The sequence below is a fragment of the Dasypus novemcinctus genome, chromosome 8, assembly GCF_030445035.2.
Source record: "Dasypus novemcinctus isolate mDasNov1 chromosome 8, mDasNov1.1.hap2, whole genome shotgun sequence".
NCBI classification, from domain to species: Eukaryota; Metazoa; Chordata; class Mammalia; order Cingulata; family Dasypodidae; genus Dasypus; species Dasypus novemcinctus.
The window spans coordinates 37,689,751-37,710,879 of record NC_080680.1 but is presented as its reverse complement, the minus strand read 5'-3'; the positions used below and the strand labels follow the sequence as shown (position 1 = coordinate 37,710,879).

The 21,129-nt window shown below is 41.0% G+C and overlaps 1 protein-coding gene across 2 annotated transcripts in view; it reads right to left on the bottom strand.

Annotated features, from left to right (window-relative positions):
• Positions 1-20,927, bottom strand: part of CEMIP2 (cell migration inducing hyaluronidase 2) — an 81,714-nt gene extending 60,787 nt beyond the window's left edge. Inside the window, exons 1-2 of one of the 2 annotated variants that reach the window (XM_058301673.1) lie at positions 20,765-20,927; positions 2,575-2,917 (exon numbers count right to left, since the gene is read on the bottom strand). In XM_058301673.1, the coding sequence (XP_058157656.1) occupies positions 2,575-2,905 (331 nt within the window). In that variant the 5' untranslated portion in view covers positions 2,906-2,917; positions 20,765-20,927. Of the gene's footprint in view, positions 1-2,574; positions 2,918-19,718; positions 20,266-20,764 lie in introns of those variants that run through there. The other variant, XM_004464940.5, reaches the window with a different exon arrangement.
• Positions 20,928-21,129: the final 202 nt, after the last annotated feature.

Below are 21,129 nucleotides of genomic sequence, written 5' to 3'. Positions count from 1 at the left end.
TAAGACCTTTAATTTTTGCCATAAGTTGGAAGAGGATGAAAAAAAAATCACACTTTCAATTTTGATAAGTTAATGACCTATTTATTGAGGATCAAACTTATAAAACATGGAATGAGCTCCCAGCCCTCAGAGCTTACCATCTAGTTGGGAGAAAAAGCCACCATGTATGATATAAATACGGAACAACATGGTAATTACCTTAAGTGCAAAAGAGCTCAGAAAAAGAAAGGATGGAGCTGCAATAACTGAGGTAGCTTCATGGAACAAGTGACATTGAACCTGGATCCCCAAAGGATGGAAACAGTATTTAAGAGGAGAAATGAGGGAAGAATCCCTTGCTATCTAGTCCATTTGGTTGCTCAGAATAACAAAGGGCAATGTATTTAAACTAGGTAATGTAGGAGTCAGCAGGGTATGTTTGGGAACTCTATGAAGAAACAGGATTCATTAAGGTGGAAGGTACATACTGGAGAATATGAGAAAAAGAAGAAAGAATGGGAATAGCACAAAGATTATTTTTTATAGAAAAAAAATTTTTTTTTTTTAGTTAAATTTTCATTTTAAAGAAGCTTTAGATTATATAACCGTTACATCAAAATAGTTAAAATTTAGCCTTGCTAGTTAAGTCACTGGCAATTATATCCACGGAATTAATTCTTCTCACAACAGAATCTTAACTGTTGAAATTTAATTCTTCTGAGGAAAACATTTATCATCACCATTATACTAAGAACAAGCTTAAACTTTCCTTCTCATCTAAGAAACAAGAAATCTCTAGATTTTGTTCTGGTATAATACTGTGACTTTCTTGACATTTTCTTCTATCTTTTTTCTCATAAAACATCTAGATGGAATTTGTTATACCAGAAGCAAATGTATACCCCACATAACAAGTACTGTACCTAGCTACATAGAAGGAAATCCAGTCTTTTTAGAGCTAGAGCCTACCATAGCTATACAGTTCCTCCTGTTCATAATTATTCCTAGGAGAGCATGCTTCATTAAACCCATCGCCAAAAATTTCAGTCAGTTTCCTTCCAGTAAAACGTACTTAAAGAGAAAGTCTGTGGCCTGCAGAAAGTACTGAAAAATAACTAAGCCAGGTCCCCATTCCTGGCTATACCCACTTGTAGAATTAAGAGAAGGCACATTATCAGAGTTATGTAACAGCAATAACCAAAATGAGTCTGACCTGGAAAGATTTTAGCATACCAGATTTTTCCACTGATATTCTGCACTTATACTGCCAAAATGTGAAAAGAAAGAATGTTGACTCAAAGAACCACATCAACAATTCAAAGTCTTAGAAGGAATAGTAAAACACCAATAAAAACCAGACTTTGGCTCTGATTTCCCACTAACATAAACATCTCAGGAAAAATGAATCAGCAGCAGTAAACTTGATTATTCTGCTATGGAAAAGGGGAGAGGAAATCAATATTATTTATAATAGAAAGCAATATTAAGAGTTAATAACCTGTTCTACTAGCTTGATCAACAAAGATATTGGCCTGCCCATCTTTTACTTCAGGTATATTTTCTTAGAAGTAACAATATTACCTCCCCCAGGACCTAAAAAATCTGAAATCCCTAATGGACCCAAGAGAACCAAATAGAATATATTTTTTTAAATTTTGTAAGTGGCAAAATTCCTCTCAAATGTTATTTCCATTTAAGGAGGCATCTAATTCTACAAAAATCTGTAGACTTTTTAAAAAACTATACACAAATATGGGCCCAATCTAACTTGCTATGGTCTTCTCCTTTCCACAGCCCTGAGCCCTCTGATTTTCAGATAGATGGATAGGATTCTTTTAGAAAGCAAGTCTTCGCTGGTATTTTAATGAGGCAAACTGACAACAAACTTCTCCAAAACCGTTCAAGTATTTGAAAAGCAAAGGCTATTTAAGAACTCAAAACCTCCTTCCATGATGTAGAACCATAAAGAAATGAATGAATTTTAGACAAATACACATCCTAATGGATGTTTTCTTCAAAGATGAACAGTTACTTCAAAATTACTTGGAGCTTCTCTTTTGGATTATTTCCCAAGCAGTTTTGAACCACAGAGCATGAACCTTTATTCTTTTTATTCATTTATTTTTGTAAAAAAAGGTAAAATAAAATTTAGTTAAAAAAAAAAAATTTAGTTTATCACTACATTTAAGAAAAAAAACAACAAAAACAAAAACTATTGGCAGTCCAAAAAGCATACCTACTATAAAGGATGAAACTGTGCTGCCTCAAGAGTTCAGTAAAGATTCTTTAAAGCATTTCCAAAAAGAGAGGCTCTAAGAATTTCCTGAGCACTGGGCCAAAGCAACAAAATAAAAAGGAACAGTAATCCTTTAACTTTATAATTTCCAGTGGAGTCCCTTAAAAACTGATCTCATTCATAAGAACTTACACCTCTGATTACCTAATTGTATATTAGTTTAGCTAGAACGCAACATTTGTAAATGTTAATATGTTATAAAAACAACTATTATTTTCTCCCCTCCCATCTTCGCCTAGAATTTATTCTATGTGCTTGCACAGGCACACAGATACATACATACACACACACACACTTACCATCTGGAGCATATTTTGAGGATATTCCTAAAATAACTGCAAGTGCAACAAAAAATGAAAAACTAGTAATAGCAAAGCAAATGAAAGTATTTTTATGTCTTTTCTGCTTTCGGCTTTCTCTCCGGACTTGCTGTTCTTCAGATGAGACAGCGAGGCTTGTCTGGGCTTCTTGTCTGATGGAAGTAAATTTGGCTGAAGCTTGGCTCTTTGGAAGAGGAGGGGGACGCAGCGGAACAACCTTCCCTGGAACATAACTAGATGGACGATGGCCGTTCCCATTCTGAGGCTGTAGGAAAGCAGGGGAGCGTCCCCTGGAATCAGCGGCATACATGATACACCGTCACTGCAAAAAGAAAAAAAATCAAGGTTCAGAGATATGTGGATTGTAAGACTTTTTTAAAAAGTCCAATTTATATCTCTACTTTAGTAAACTATGTGGGCAATCACCTTCATTAATGGTCTTCTAATACCACTGCTCCTCAACCTAGCTGCACATTATAACCACCTGCTAATGCTAATGCCCAGTGCCATACCCCAGGACAATTAAATCAGAGCTGAGTCTAGGATCACAGCGTAAGTATCTTTTACATGCTCCCCAAGTGATTCTAATGAATACCTTGGTTGAACACAAGTGTTCTATGCCCAACTGTTCTCCATTTTCAATTTTCAGTGTGTAGGGAATGGATGTGGCTCAAGCAGCTGAGCACCCACCTGCTACATGGGAGGTCCTGGGTTTGGTTCCCTGTGCCTCCTAAAGACAACAAAGAGCAGACATGGAGCAAAAACAACAAGCAGACAGTGAGCGAAAACCAAGAGCAAAACAATGAGCAAAAAACAAGCAGGGAGTAGATGTGGCTCAAGCAGTTGAGCACTTGCCTCCTACATGGGAGGCCCCGGATTCGGTTTCCCCTGCCTCCTAAGAAAAAAACAGACAATGAGAGAAAAAAAAAAAAAAAAAGCACAAACAGCAAGTGCAAATGAGAAAAAACAACAACAGCAGCAACAATGAGCAAAAACAAGCAAATAGGTGAGGGAGCCATTGGGGAAGGGGGGTTCAGTATGTCTATAACCACCACCAGGGAAACTTGTTTAAAAATGTGGCTTCCTGGACTCTTCTCCCCAGTGTTTTGGTTCACTTGGTGCAAAGAGGGCCCAGGATTTAATTTTTTTTAAATGTACCTTACTTTGGTCACACTGATATAGGCAGTCACACTTTGAGTATCATTATTCTAAGATTTTCAAATTAAAGTTAAATCCTCTATGTCATCTAAGGACCATAAAATGGTCCTCAAAAGTTCCAGGAGATGAGCATTTATGTTTGGGTGTTTAATTTCTCTTGGTTAAGCAATTTAAATTTCTCTACTATATTATCATTTACCTATATAGAGACTGTGAACAACTCCTTCACTGGGAAAGTCTGAAGACTATTATCTCTTTAAATCCTCAAATTTTGTTTGAAAAACAATAGGCATTCAAATATTGCTAAGATGATAAAAGTAGCTAAGGAAAGAGCACTTACTGCCAGGCATTGTTGCAAATGCTTTACATGCATTAACTTGATTAATATAACTAATAAAACAAGTCCATGAGGAGGTATTATCATCCCCATTTTACCCGCAGGGAAAACCAAGATTTTAAAAAGTTACACAGCTTAATAAAAAAAGGAAAACCAGGGTTCGAACTTCCGTATTTTGACTCTAGTGGTCAGGCTTTTATCAGTTCCACTACTCGTCTTTCAAAACAACTGGGAGGTGCTCTTTCTCTGAAGATTCGCTCCACCCTTAACACACAGCCAAGGCAGGTATGAGGAAGGCAGGTATGAGGAAGGCAGGCACCGCTGCTGGAGGCGTAATGGACATCAACACCGCTTCACCAGAGGTGCTGCCGACCTCCCTCCTCCGCGATGGCCCACCGTGGCACCTACCAAAGCCTTGGACAGGCCCCAGGCCCATTTTAGTGGGCTTGAATCCTACTGTGATGGACCTGTGTGTCAAGTTGGTGGAGGTCCTCTGTGCTCAGTGCCAAATCAGCCCAATCAAGGTTGACAGCCAACAAGAAACTAGGGGAGTGGTAAGCGGACTTGGCCCAGCAGTTAGGGCGTCCGTCTACCACATAGGAGGCCCACAGTTCAAACCCCGGGCCTCCTTGACCCATGTGCAGCTGGCCCACACGCAGTGCTGATGAACACAAGGACTGCCCGTGTAGGGGAGCCCCACGCTCAAGGAGTGCGCCCCACCCCGTAAGGAGAGCCGCCCAGCGCGAAAGAAAGTGCAGCCTGCCCAGGAATGACGCCCCCCACCCGGAGAGCTGACACAAGATGACCCGCAACAGAAAGAAACACAGATTCCCCTGCCGCTGACAACAACAGAAGCGGGACAAAGAAGAACAGATAGCAAAAAAATACAGAGGACAGACAACTGGGGTGGGGTGGGGTGGGGTGGGGTGGGGCAGGGCGGGGAAGGGGAGAGAAATAAATAAATAAATCTTAAAAAAAAAAAAAAAAGGAAAAAAACTAGGGGAGTGTACAGGCCTCTGTAAAATCCACAGAGGGGAAGCCCTGTAAAGTGGTTGGTTGCAGTTGTATGGTGGCTAAGGACTATGGTAAAGAATCCCAGGCCAAGGATGTCATCGAAGAATATTTCAATTGCAAGAAATGAGCAAATAAAAATTTTGGCTCTGAAAAAATAAATAATCAAGAGGCAATAACTTCAAAAAATGAATTTAGCACAGGTGTAAACAACCGGACGGAGCATAACTAGAACGGTACTGAGTCAGAGAGGGCAGATTAATTTGCTCAGGAATTCTTCATGCAGTTTACTATACCACGTGTGATTCTTTTTTATCTAAGAGAAGCTGACGCCCAAAAATGGGAAGTCAGTTTTTTAAAAATTTTTTGTTCTATAATAAGCATTTATAAAAATAAAGCATTTGTTTATTTTTTGAGGTACCCAGGACAAGGGATTGAACCTGGGACCTGGTATGTTGGAAGCCGGCACTCAACCACTGAGCCACACTGGCTTCCCTGAGTTGGTTTTTCCATTTGTTTTGCTTATTGCTCATTTTGTTTTTTCAGGAGGCACCAGGAACCTGAATACTCCCATATGGCAGACAGGAGCTCAACCACTTGGGCCACATCTGCTCCCAGCATCTGATTTGAATGAAACTTTCCTCTGTTTTTATTTCAATGACTGGATAAATAAGAGGTGCCCAGTGGCTTTAGAAACATGCTGTCTAAACTCCTATTGTTTCCCTTCCTTAACTAGGGGTTATCAGAGTCACCTGACTTCACTCGAGACTTGACAACCCCTCACACAAACTTCTGCCAAAACAATGAATAAGATTCTAGCCATAATGATACCAAATTGCTCTGAACTACAGCAAATCCAATGAACACAAAATGTTGTCATTATGAAGCCACAAATAAGCATTCCCATACGATCTGGAAATTAATGCAGACAGACAGGGAAACTAATCAGGAATTGATGTTGATTTCACATGGGGCAAAGCACATTCTCAGAGTCATTGTGCCTGTCAAAAACACTTGATTTGTGGGATCCGATTTTAAACTGGATCATGAAAAATGAACAAAAGTAATTATTTAGATGAAGCTTAATCTTCATGACAAAGGAAAAACAACAGAAATCAAGGTACTATTGAAGGAGAAGCTGCATGTGCCTAGCAGCAGAACAAAATAATGGATACATCCTGCTGGTACGAGTGGGAGAGTATAACAAAGACCCCTTTATGATCCTTTATTAACAAAGAGGGGACTAAACTAGATATTCTTGAGTGCCAGGCTCACTAGGGCGGGAGGAAAATCACGACTATAATCTGCTCTGAAAGGGAGTAGGCAGCTTTTGTTTCCAAGGCTGCAATCATCTGATACTTCATTGTTTCCGGGTGAGAAAGGTTGTTATTACTTACCAGGCTGGAGGGCTCTTTTGTGGGAGATAATGTGTCTTCAGACATACCCACAATAAAATAAGACAGTGAGAGGCTAAATAAAGTCACCAGCCCACTGGGAATAATTTGCACCTTCAAATTCACATAGTGGTATCCTATGTGAAAATTCAGATGGTTATCTACTACAAACTAAAATTGTCAATAAATAAATATTCATGCTTGTGTTTTCCTCATAACTCTTCCACAAAACTATGTGTATGTAAATACACACACATATAATATACATACATATACACACAAGATTCTGAGGCCGTTAGCTATATTTTACTGAAGAACATGTAAATGCATAAACGGCAAATACAATCATTCTTTTCCAAAACACAACTATTACAACCAAATCTTAAAAAAAAAAACAATTCCCTATATTTTAAGTATATTTCCCCTCAATTTATTAAGATTTTTAAAGATACAAATGTATTGCTTTAGGATTTCACTTTACATTTATAGCTGTACTTTAGGAGTATACTATGAATCAATTATTTTTAAAATTTATTGATTACTCGCTACAGATCGAAACTACTCACAGAAAAAGTAGTATTGACATTTCACTCATTAAATAAGCAATTTTAAGCTCTTGCTGAAGCTAGATGACTGTGGTAGGAATTACAGGTATTAGACAAAAGAAACACAGGATCCCCAAGAAATGCAATTTCTATATTCAATTTTAAATCACTTGTTGGAAGACAAAATGAAAAGACCAAGGATATACTGTTAAAATGGTGGTCAGGTTCTCAGGCTAACTGAGCAAGGGCCATTTAATACAAGTTGTTAGTACTCGTGGTCAGCTGAATTATATACCCTAGAAAGAGCATGTTCTTAATCCACTCCTTGTGGGACCTTTTGAAGATGTTATTTTAGTTAAGTGTGGCCAACTCAATCAGGATGGGTCATACTCTGAACTAGGGTCCTTTATAACAGAAGAAATTCAGTATAGTAAGAGAAAGCCACATGGAGGGGCAGAAGCTGGAAGCCTGTGGAACCCGAAAGAGAAGGGAGAAGATACCGCCATGGGCACTGCCTCAGGGTGGGAAAGCCAAGACCGAAGGATTGGCAGCAGCCAGCCTTCCAGGACAAAACATCGTCTTGCTGACACCTCAGTTGTGACTTCTCCTAGCCTCAAATCATAAGCCAATAATTCTCATTGTTTAAGTCAACCCACTGCATGGTATTCATTTTATCAGCTAGGAAATTTAGACGGTAATTGTGGCATTAGCTTGAGTTTAGGTTCTCAGACCTACCCAAGGAAGAGGAGGAAGAGCTTCCTCGGGCTTTCAAGGTTTCTTTGTGAGCAGTAGGCACTATTTTACAAATTTTACAGACCAATGTTTTTACTTCATAACCTGTTTGTTCTATTACATGTCATTTTAGAAAGGGCTGTGTTTCTAATGGAAAACGCACATCACATAGAAGCAGCACATGAGAATTTTATGATACAGTTTATGTAGTTTAGGGCCTATCACAATCTATGAAACCCCCTAAAACAAGACAAATAATCCAAAATGGGAGCTAGCCCAAGTCATTCATATTGAACTTAGGAAAGCACTCCACAAAGTTTCTGAAGCATTAATTTTTGGTATTTAGGAGTTGTTTTAGGAGTATTTACTGGATAAGAAATGTTAAGCCCAAAAGGCTCGGTTATATAACCAAAAAAAAAATCAAACATCATGGAATCTAAAATTTTCAGTTAATTCAAGCATATAAAGCAGGTAATTAAAGAAATTACTACGTGTAAGAAAATATCACATCAACTTAAAAGATTTAGATACAAATGCTGAAAAAAGGGTCAGCACTCAAAACACAGTACTTTTGGTCCTTCCCACCGCACCCCACTCCACCATCCCCAGCCTCTCCTGCGTTGTACAAGTTCCCTGTCCCCAGCAGCACAAGGTCCCTCCTCTCTGACCTGAAGTGGGGCATGTGGAGCTACCATCCTTTACCCTGACCAGATCAATTTGGCTTCCGGGAGACTGGCCTCAATCAGATCTCTTCTTCAGTGCGTTTGGACCCTTTCTGCGGCGACAACTAACAAGGAGGAGATGATGGACAAACAACATACCTAGGAACCGAAAGTGTCTATAACTGCAAGCAAGAGAATCCCATCCATCGAACCTATGGGATCACAGACCCCTCTCAATTAAAGATGGAGTGGACATCACCATCCAAGAATACTCAGGATTGAGGAATGAACTATTGACTAAAGTAGACTTACTTGTATTCTAGTAGAGACTTATTGTGATTCTGACAATGGAAAAAAATATTGATATGGAAGCTGTGGCCACTGAGGTTCTGAGGGTAAAAAGAGGGAAAAATGGGTGTAATATGGGGGCATTTTCAGGCCTTGGGGATTGTACTGAATGACAGTACAACAACAGATACAGGGCATTATGTATTCTGCCATAACCTACAGTATTGGATGGGAGAGAGTGTAAATTACAATGTAAACTATAATCCATGCTTAGTGGCAATGCTCTAAAATGTGTTCATCAACTGCAATGAATGTACCACAGTATTGAAAGATGTTGCTAATGTGGGAAAATGTGGGAGACGTGGGGAGCATCCCCTATATAGTCTCTGTAACATTTATGTAATCTAAGTATCTTTTAAAAAATATAAAAATGAAAAGAATAAAAAAATAGTTATATAAATTCCACCAAAAAAAAAAAAAAAAACACAGTACTTTTGTCTAATTTTCAGTTGGCCCCACAAAAAGAAGATACTTTAAAAACTGTTATTTTAAATAAAATTATTTTCTTAGGGCAAAAAAAAAAGTGTATAACCTGAAACTGTGGCTCATGGCTCAAAGGGGCAGGGGGAATGGGGGCTCAAACAGTTGGTAAGAGCAGTCAATTTATTAAGTAATAACCTGTAGTAACTGATCACAGAAAGTAATTTGTTTTGAAAGTTTAATAACATTAAAAGAGGTCATGTTTTGTTTTGTTCTATTGCTTACAAAAAGGGGCATGATTTTAAGAAAACAGATATTCCCACAAAGTTACAAACACTGTGCTATCTCATCAATGACATCTTCTCCCAGCTCCACAAGAAATTCATTTTCTTTTCTTCCCTGTATTCTTAAATCTCTTTAGTGTTAAAACACTTAATAGTCATAAGACCATCTTACTTATGTTTCAGTTAATTTATGTACTTGCCTATCTCCGGCAGCAGGCTACAAGCCTCCTGAAACCCGGGATAATGTCTTACTACTCCTGGTACTCACACAGGCCCTAACACATAGTGGGTACTCAGTAAGTACTTGTCGGTAGGTCCCAGTATTTTTCCTTCTCTCTCTCCATCCTTGACGCTCTGGGAAATTTATTTGATCTCTCTATATCAGTTTCCCTGATTTGAGAGAAATTGACAACATTTAATATTTCAAGCAAATAACCCAATGCATTAACTTTTACAAAAGGCAATCCTAGTATGAAATCTTGTGGGGGTTGAAAAAGTAGATTAACAGCAGCAAACAGGAATCCTAAAAGATAACCAGCAACAAATAGACAAGTGCAACTTTTCAAAATATTTTGTAATAGTTTTAACAACATACTGTGGAATATAGTTGGCACATTTAAAAAGGGGAAACATTACACTCCACTTTATATTGTTATGCTGACAGCCAATTAATGCTGCATTCAAAAGGGAAGTCTTCTCAATATAGAGGTAGCAGCAGTAATTCAAAATTAAGAGCTCTTAAGGACATTAGGATAGCAGGATTTTAATGTTCTTTCTACTGCTGAGATGCTAATACAGAAATAACTTTACTACCACAACCCTTGTCACTTACATGATGGCTGAAGACACTTGCCCTGTAAACCATATACTCTCTGTCCACAAAACTGTCCAGCTATTACTATTCAATGCAAAGGGAAGCCTACGGTCCAGTGCTGTAACATGCACGCTGGCCCCATATTTCACACCTAATGAAAATATGATACCTTTGACTCATTTCAGCTCTTTTATATCCTACATACACTTTTTATGAGAACTTATTTTTGAATGGAAAATCCAGGCCTGTAGGAACAGCCAAGAAGCTGGCATGATCTAAGCAAGTTTATTCTTTTTTCATCAAGAACCGTTAATTCTTGAAACAGAACCCAACTGAAGGCTCAATTCTACAAGTTACATTCTCTGCTTTCCAAGACTATCCGTACAACTGGCCAAAAACTTGGCTAAGGAAATTTTTCCTTTTCTTAAGATCTTGGAAGATCTTTATAATCCACTGACTGGTATGCCCAGTCACAGCAAAATGTAAAATACTCCAGGAAAGAGGGGTGTTCATGAATTATTATGAGAACAATTAATAGATTTTACCTAAAGTATTGGTTATTTTTGACCTAATAAAATCTTTAACCAGCTCCTAACGGCCTTGAATGTTCAATTCATGGCTCCATACTCCAACCTCCTATAGAGAATAAAATCATGGTCTTTTTCAGAACGTTTTATGGGGGGCTAGGGTGTTTTGTTTGTTTTGTTCAGACTCGAATATGTCTGGAATTCATAAAACAATAAGCTTAGTACCTCAACCTTATAAAACTGTTCAATAAAAAAATAAACTTCCCAAAGTTAAGTAGGCCCTTTAATTTTTCACCAATTATCAAATAAAAATTTAACTGTGATCCACATTCTCATGAAGACAGGTTCATATATTTAAATACATATTATAAAGATTATCAAAAACAAAAGCTGAAACAGAGAGTTTCTGGTGGGGGGGGATAATTCACACCCACACACACATTTCTAAGAGTATATTTTATTATATATGCTATTCCTAGAACATAAGGATAATTGCATTGTTCTGAAACCACTGGGAGTAAAGCCTTGACAGACAGGAACCAGCATAAACAGTAAGTCTATATATCTATTAATATCTTTCTACCTATCTATCTATTAATAACTACTTGGGAGAAAACTGATAGATGGTTGAAAAAGTTAAGTCGCTTTTCTTCTGGAGAGCTGCTTCATTTTGTGTAAGCACACTCCCAAACAACTGGTCACCCTAAGACCTCTAAACAGGGCAGCACTTTCTACTGCACAAGGCATGTCCTCCATTACAACCCTGCGCTTCTCAGAGCCCTGTTTTACTTCTCCTTCAACTCTCAATTATTATGAGTAGTCATACAATCACCTGCAATTGCCTAGCTAGCACCTTCTCAAGAAATAGGAAACTGCACAGTTGGGTTACTTATATTGATCCTGGTTCACTTCAATTTTGCTAAGGTGATCATACCCAAAGCTAATGTTTAGAGGTAGAAGGGGAATGCACCAACCCTCAATTATGAATCTCTCCCTATGAAGTGAGATGATAAAGGTGGAGAAACTTTAATTATACTCTCCTCCCTTTCTCCACTTGGTCAATTTAGACAATGAATGATATTCACAAAATTAAGCTACTATTTCAGATAAACACCTTTATACACCAGACTTCTAGTTTGAAACCGTGTATTGTTCACATTATCTCCTCCCTCAAAAGGAAGTAACTACCCAAAAACATACTAACACAAATTAAACTATAATATGCAAAAGGATAATAAGGGACATTTCAAATATATACTCCTAAAATAACTAAAGTCACTAAAAATTTACTAAAAATGACTTTTTTGCCACTAGACATTTGAATTGGAATACATATTATTTAAAATTAAGAGATATTTGGTTTCTCCTGCTTAGAAATTCACTGTGCCAGAACACTATTAGATAAGTATAGTTAGGAAGTAGTAAGTCCCTGGAAAAAAAAAATTAACTAAAATATTACCTTGAAAACAGCAAAAGCTTCTGAGTCTGTATTTAAGGAATTCAGATTAGCAAATAAGGTACAAATTCACTAACTTAGATATATCCTTGGCAAATTATATTGGAATCTTCTGTTCAAATTATGGATCACCTGCCCCCCCTCACAAAACATACACAAGGGTCCCTAGTATAATGTTTAATGCCTAAACTAAATGAACACTTTTCTATTTTAAAGTGAAGCAAGTGACCTTCAAGAAACATTTTTAATTCATTCTTATACTCCTGTCATTTATGCAAAGCCCAAGAGACAAATGTCTGATCTTTCCGCCAAATCTACTAATTAATCCTGCCATTTTCCAACTCTGCTAAACACATTCATAAGAAGCAATGCTTGACCCTAAAGCCAAGATGGCTGACAAGACAAAAAGGCTAAAGAACATTAGCGTGGCCAAGAAAAGAAAGTAAGTGGGGAACATGCAAGGGAGGAAGGATCACAGAAAAGAATAGCTAACTTCCGTTGCCCAACCAAATAAGAAAGGAAAAAAAAAAGCCAAGTACACAGGGCTGTGTGTGGAAGTAAAGAACTCAAGGATAAACGGAGAAACAAAAGTGCACGAAGACTGTTCTTCAACTAAGAAACTGAAGAGGAAGAGAGAGAAGGGTCCTTTTACAGTACCTACCGGTCCTTCTATGCTGTTCACTTGTTTCCTTTCTTCCTATTATTATCCCTCAGAATTCTTTCCTCCTTTCACAATTATTTCTTTAGAAAAGCTATTCCTGCTCTTCTCCTTTACTCCCCTCCCTCCCGATGCTCCTTAGACCACCTCCGTCTGCCCTTGTTCTCCAGCAATCACAGGGTTGGGAAGACACAAGCCAGGCTCCCAACCAGCAGACAGTGACAGCCGGCTGGAGAGAGGCACACAATGGCAGGCGCAGACAGGCCATCAGCCTTGCAGCTGGCCTTGGAGAGAAAAAAATCAAAGCCAGAGTCTGACCAGAGGGAGACCGATTTAATTAAGGTTAGAGCAAAGGGCAGAGCTGCTGGACTGTATTCTCTGCAGTGTCAGGGACAAAGCTTTAAACTGCTTTAAAGGCCCAAGAAAGCTATGTTGGTAGAATGTTCAAAGTTGGGGAATGGGAGGTGGGAGACAACAGAAATATGTCTCATAACAAGCAGAGACCTAATAACATACAGGACCTAATAATACACAAACATCAAAATGCAATGACCCTAGGAAACATGGAAGGAGCATGTTATGACAAGCATTTCAAACTAACATTATTCTAGATGAATAATGAGATACCCAGACTGAAGCAATTCCAGGCTGCTCAATCCTGTCTCAAAGCAAAGTTTCAGTTAGTGGCAGGGGCAGAAGCAGAATCCAAGTGTTGTACTGCTTTTTACTACATTACATAGCCTATTTGTAAGACAACTTTAACCACTGAGAGTAAAGCCTTGACAGACAGGGAGCAGCAGGTTCAGGACTGAGTACCTTTCTTAGCAATACAAAAAAAAAAACTTGTCCCTTCTTTCAAGAAGCTCAAAGCCCAGTGCTGGAGGATAGGAATAGGGGAATAATATAGATAAATGAGTAATTACAAATCATGATGGGGTATAGGAACTGGGCTGAGGGTCTGAAGAGATGACGGTTCAGTTGATTAAATCCTTGTGAATGGAATAAGGTCAAACGTTTCTGAAAGCCCCTGCAGATTTCTCCAGCCAAATGTGTACCATCAGAAGAGCACAGATAGCTTCCTTCATGGGTATAAACTAAAATCTTGTGTGTGGAACTAAAATCTACCACTGAACTCTGCTACTGAAATGACAAATGCTGTCCAATAATGACCAACAAGCAGGGAAAAGGGAAAACAGACTCTGGAAGTCTTTCATGTTCTCTGGAAGGAGGGCAGGAAGGGTGTCACCTGTGATGAGGTCCTGGCCAAAATATAAAATGGTTATACCCTCCTTCTCCTCTTAGGAATATGGGACCTGGGCATACCAAAGGGACCATGCCACATCTCCTCCTTGATGTTCAGCAAGAATCAAGGCAAGACCTCCACTGAACAAGTCCATTACTTAGCACTGGAGAGATGGCTGGACCTTGTAGAAGAGAACAGAACTAGAATACAGCCAGCTACAGGACTGGTAAACAGGGGCTGTGTAATGGGCTTAAGTGCCACAAGCACCAAGACAGAACCAACAAGCTTAGAGTCAAGCTCAGACAACATGGTAACCAGTCAGCTGAGGAAAGTTAATTACGACCATGCCTTGTAAAGGGTTGCCATTCACGAAGGACAGGCAGTGTCTCAATCAGAACAGGCACTCGAGAAAGCAGCAACTGTCAGTAATAAAAACATGTTGTTAACCATGCAGAAAGGATTATTTTTCCCTTCTTTGGCCTTTTGAGATATACCTTCATACACACCCTATTTCCTATCAAGTGGCAAGTTTCTCAACATTTGTAACACTTCATCTGTGATTGAGTATGCCCAGGATGGCTTAGGAAGGCTATCAGTAAGCACCTATTGAGCCATTAAAGCCACATCTTTTCCATTAATAAAATATATTTTATAGCAGTGATGCTGGTGGTATCTAAAAACAATGACTCATTTTTCTCATTCCTTCTAAAACAGAAATCAAACATCTGTCCTTGTGCTAACCTAATTTTTATAAACCCTAAGAAGTTAATAATTAATTTTCCAGCCTTCTTATACGTGAAAAAAACTTCACTTTTCAGGGAAGGGAGTCACCATTAGCAGACCATTAAAACAACAGAAGGCCTGCCTTCTCAGAGGGGCCAGCCGGTAACTAGAGAAGGCCCCAAAGCAATTACAATCTCACTCTTAAGAGCAAGACTTAGGAATCAGACCTGACCAGGATATCTAGTCCGTGGAGATGTGTTTTAAGATACTAATATCCCACTCCAAGTCAATGAGGACAATTATTTTCTCAGTGGCTAAAAAGAGATTGTCTTAAAGTGCAACCCTCAAGCAACAATGCCCCAATCACACCTCTATATATGGCATGAAAGCCGTATTTTAATATTAAACTGCTGAAACTTTTCCTGAGCAAACTTATTGTCCAAACTTATTAGGTGGAGCCCTGATACAAAGGTAAAGCCTCGTCATTCCTCACCATGTCATGAAAATAAATGTCTTGTCACAGATCTGGTTACAAGGTTAGTCTAAGAACAGTAATTTCAAAGTTGATTTGATTCATAGATCAAAGGGCTGACTTACCGGGAGCCAGTGTTTCTGTTCTGTATTTTTAGACATACACAGTCTCCCAGACTGCTTCACTTTTTAATTTTTTTAGGAGGTACTGGGGAATTGAACCCAGAACCTCATATAAGGGGAGCAGGCAATGAGCTACATCTGCACCCCTGGTTCACTTTTTTAAAGAAGACATTAAATTAAAAAACAATAACAACAACAAAACCTATACTTTATCTTTGAGTTGCTCACAGCAACCAGCCCAGTGCCTTGCACATATGAGAAATGCAATAAAATATTTGAACACTGTTCCTGACAACCAAAATTAAAGGCTTCACAAAGTGAGTAGGGGGAGAAACAAAAGAACATGCAAACATAATTCTAGAATACCTTTATGATTTAACACAAATCTGAAAAATGTTTTCAGAAACTTGCTTCTTTAAAAAAACACATACTTCTATACTTCTACATTTTTTAATCATTTATAGAAAATGCAAGTAAAGCTGATATTATCTTCACACTTACTTCCTTATTTGCTAGAAATTTACTGTAAATACCACCACCCTACTATGTACACCATATCGTATGTAAGTGCTGTGTAAGGAAAAAAAAGTGTCTGCCTTAAACTTGGGTGCACAGGGTTTTTAACTCTAAATACAAATTACTTGACCACTACATTAAAATTAGTAAATTGCTAATGTAGCCAAATAGAGTCAAATTAATGTACATTGGGATGAGGGAAGGGAAGCTAACTGGAAACAAGGACAAAGGGGTTCCTGTCCCTGTTCAGCCACTAATTTACTATATGACCTTATCTAATTAGTCTCTCTGGTTCTTAACTTCCTTGCTTTTAATATTATTTTTATTAAAGTCCCTTCTAACTATATATCAAGAGTCAGCCTCTGTAGCACTATTATGAAATCTGATTTATATGAATATACGCTGCCCCCCAAAACGGTAACATTTAACTTGATAGTTTTATATATCTGAGTTTGGATTTCTGTTAAATGCAATTTATTAAAAATGTCAGATGAGCCTAAGTCCATTTCACATGGAGAATTAAAGCAAGTACTGTTTACAGATTCAAGTTTCACCTAAACAGCAGCTGCTGCTAGTAAGAGAACAGCCTTTCTTTAACAGTACAGTTGAAAATCACACTACTTTACAAATGGAGGAAAGTAGTGAGAATGAGTTTCAAGTTCTCAAAAATGCAGATACACAGATGTCTTCTCTTTTTTTTTCCTTTTCCATATCCATCTTGTTGAGACAGAGGAAAGCAAGAGGATTAGCTTGGTTTGGGAGGCAGGAAGATGAGTATGAAATTTATTGTTCAAACCCAGACAGGCCCCTTGCTAAGTGATGCACTGTACTAGACGGTCCATTTTTCTGTTCTTTTAAATAATGCGACAACACAAACAAAGTAAAAGATTTGCAGTGGCTGGATTAGGCAGAACCTGGACAAGTGAGGAATGCCAGATGACAAGAGCAAACCTAAAAAGTCTGCAGACGCGCACACTCAGGATGGGTTTCAGAAATTCTGGAAAGGGACAGGAAAATGGAAATCTGTGGCTGAGACCAGTTAAATCAAGCTGTCCTGAGTATCTAACTATTAATAGTTTTAAAATATTTTGAAAGTATTAATACCAAACAGCACTCGCTTGTACAGTACCTTATCATATACAAAGCCAAGTAAACTGAATCCTCAAAAAAAATTCTCATCCATTGTTTTTACACGAATTTAACAGTTGAAGAAGTCTTGTTTTTAAAATTTCAAAGTGGTACCTCTGACACCAATTTTCAGTCCCCACTATTCTGTCTGATTTAATTAGTGCTATTTTTCACAAAATTGCTCCCTCCTCCTTTCTGGGCATCCTCTGGATTCTCAAAGCACCCTGTGCATAATTCTCCCAAACACTGACTGGGTCTTCTCATTGTTAAGTTTCCTTGTCTCCCTGGCTGGACTGAAATCAAGGGCAATGATGATCTCATCATCTATAAAGATGAAATTAAATAATTTCATCTTTATAGATGGAAACCACTGCACAGGGATGGTCCCTCCCTGTAGTTTTCCCAGCTGTAAACCCCTTCACCCCAACCCCTTCTCCAACCACCATGAACAATCCACAAAGGGTTGTGTTGAGGCTGCTTCCAGGGGGCCTGGCACACAATTGGTGGTTAATACTTGTAAGCTGAACAGATGGTAGATGTGGGGGAATGGATGAAACAATACACATAAATATTTTAGAACACTCTATAATGTACAAACTTACATACAACACCCAAAGTGTCTAACACTGAATCTGATAATGACTACTGTTTTCTCTTTCTGAAATGTGACTCATATTTCTCAATTTCAGAAACTTGCCCAGAGGCAAATAGCTAATAAGTAGTAGCCTTAAAACCTCAGAAATGGCCCACAAGACTGCCTTACTCCCCTGCTTTGTCTTTTCTTTATTTCTACGGTAGCTGTTGGGGAACAGCTTTGATTAGGGCTACAGGAACTTGAATGAGGTGTTGCCCCATTCTAGTTTCCTGTTGTGAAATCTGAAACATCTGAAAATTCATGGGTTTCAGGCTACATCAAGAAAGGAGCCTTTATTCAAACAATTAGCTATGACAAAGGAAATCTAAACATGCACTATGTAAAAAATTGCTGATTCTACTTCCCTGTCCAATCTCATGGTTAGCCAGTCTTACACTAATTCTCTCATTCACAAGCTGCTAACATGTAGAATGAGTGGTGACTCAGAATTTACTTCTAACCTTACTTTTCTGAGCCTGAAAACACACATTCATCAGATAAACCAGACATACCTACTGAAGACAGACTTCCAGGTCCATCCACACACAAAAGTTGCAGGAAAAAAGTGATTTCAATGTAAAAGGATAAAGCACCATAAGTGCTACCAGGTGTTTACTAAGTTAAGCAAATCTTCTGCTTTGCCCAGAAATGCAAATTCAAAAGAATCATTTGAACAGGTAAGCAAAGGCACACAACCAGAGTATGATGCCCACACCAGTTTTTAAAATGGCAAGCTTCCTTCAAGGGTCAATCATTAATAGCTCCATTCTAGCCAACCGAAGAACCATAAGGCTAAATATTTCAAGTGTGTTTCTTTTCAACACAAACCCAGTTCCAACAGGTGTGGCTGGCTGCCCCGAGGTTGCACGCCTCCCTCGACTCTAGTGAGGACTCCCCCCATGCGTCCACTAAGTTTTGCTCACTTTTTACTGGGAAGCATTCACTAAAAAGTCCTCTGCACACCCTACACCTGTGCAGCGGTGCAGCACTGCATCACGTCCTCGCGCTGAAACAAGAGTGAACGCAAGGCAGACGGTGGTCAGGTGCGGAATGAAATTCTTAACAATTACGAGGCATCTTATCTTTAACCCCAACTGCCGACGAAAAGAGACATAAATCAAAGTTTATTTTCCTAACCCTATGCGGAGATTTTGAGTAACTTCCGCTCCAATGCGAGGTGCGGTGAGACTGAGACAGGACTCAGCAGAGGGCATCCAGGACCCTGGTTTTACTCCTAGGAGGGGATTAACTATATTAACTGCAGCACTTTGGGGTCATCACTGCGCGGGACCTCTCCTTTGCCGGACCAACTAACTCTGCAATTTTGCTGGAAGTCCAGTGCTAAAGATATTCCCCATTTTTAAAGAAGGCTGCACGCGAAATTTAAAGGCTTACTTAACTGAAGGTGCGACGCGGGAAGGTGAGACCCCATCAACCCAGGGGAACAGTAAGGAGACAAAAATCACCCCAAATGCGCGCGCGCACTCTAAACCTACACTCTGCACGCACATTCCACCAGCCTTTCACCGCAGTCGGCTTCCTGTGGGGTTTGTTCCCCCAGCCCAGCCCTTTCCAGAAAGTTTAAGGCGGTTCACACCGACTTTCAAAGGTCCATTGTTCCCTTCCCCGTAAACGTAATGAAAACAGAGCGAAAGAAATCAGGACGCGATTTCCAAGGACCTTACTTGTGGAGAAGACTTAACTCGGGGGAAGGCAAGGACCGGGAGAGGAGGCGCGCGAGGGAGTGGGAGTGAAGGGAGGGTGCTGCGGGGGACTGGAGGATATTTTCCATTTCAGCAAAAATGCCCGGCGGGCCAGGCCGCCACGCGCCTGGAAGGTGCTGGAGACTGGGTTCCGAGCCTGCGCCCACGCCCCGGTAGTGGCCCCTCGGGCAGTAAGGGAGGCGGAGCGGGGGGCGGGTGATCCCGCCGCTTCTTACCTTCCCCTCCCCCGCTTAGCGTCGGTTAATTCAGGTGACTACACAGCGTTCCCGAGAGACGGAGCCGAGCTCCTGGCGTCCCCAAGTTCAGATCGCCTCTCCATAGCCAGGGAGCCCTAAAGCCTCGGCGCCAGACACCGACGCCGCTGCGACTTTTATGCAAACTGGCAGCCACAGCCTCTGCCTGGGGGTGAACTACTCTCCTCCCAGGAGTGACGCGCTTCCCTCCGCCTCCGCCTCCTCCAGCTCCTAGCCTCGGGGGCAGGGGCCTCGCTCTCTCCCGGAGCGGCCGCTCGGCTTTCTCAGCTCCTTCCTCTCCGGGAGGAAGAGGAGGAGAATCGCGGACCGTGGCTCAGGACCGAGCGCCCCCGAGACGATAGGGAAGGAGACCGCGGCGGGCAGCAAAGTGGGGTCCCAGGGGTCGTGCTTGTCCCTGGCGGGACTCGCTCGAGTCGCGCTCAGTCTCCCTCGGCCAGGCGAGCGCCGCGGCTCCGGCGGGCCCCGAGCAGCGACTGAGTGGGCGGGCCGGAGGAGGGGCGGCCGGGGCAGGGGAGGCGCCTGCGGCCGCCGAGGCGGTGACTGCGCGGAGCTCCTCCCGCCGCCCTGGCCCGCCGCGAGCTGCGGGCGCCCAGCGCCTCTTGCTGCTGCGCGGGGGAACGGCGCCCGCAGGCGTCCCCCGCGGCGGCTGCGGAGTCTCTGCTCTCGCCCGGACGTGCGCGCCCGGGCTTACTAACCCTGGCCCCGCACCCCATCGCCCCAAGACTGAACCTGCCCCTTCCGGCCACCGCACCACTGCCCCCCGTACCTGGCTGGCCACCGGCGCTGGGTTAACGCTTCGCCTGGACTCTAGGTAGGGGTAGCTCCAGCACCCCGCTTTCAAGCCAGAATAAATACAATGGGTCCCCTCACGCCCTCTGGCCGCACCACCCTAGGGTAGCTCTCGCGTGCAGGAGCAGCCATTCCCTGACCCACCCCGAAGCCGAAGTATCGCTGTGAGGACACCCGCCCCCCGGCTGGAGTAGCTTTACCGCCGCCACCATCCTCACCGCCCTGCACTGGAGCTGCTCTCACGGGGGAAAATCTTGGCGCTGCCCCGGCTTGATCAGTCAGAACCACGAGGTCCCGAGTTCCCGAGGTAATGACAGCTGCAGGCCTGCCAAGTCCGGGCCGTCGTCATCCTCTATTTAGTTCGGAATTGGACGTTTTCCCGCTAGGAAACGCTTTCAGTGAATATTGTACAAGCAGGATTGTTCAGTTTTCAGGATCCCCGCCCCCCCTTTAATAAATAGTTCAGTCATGCATCCATAACACGCCCAGCAGATTGGAAAGGGAATTCCCTATATCGAGGGTTTTGGTTCAGGACTTGTAGAAGGAATCAGTGTTTCCAAATCTTGACTGATGATAAGAATCC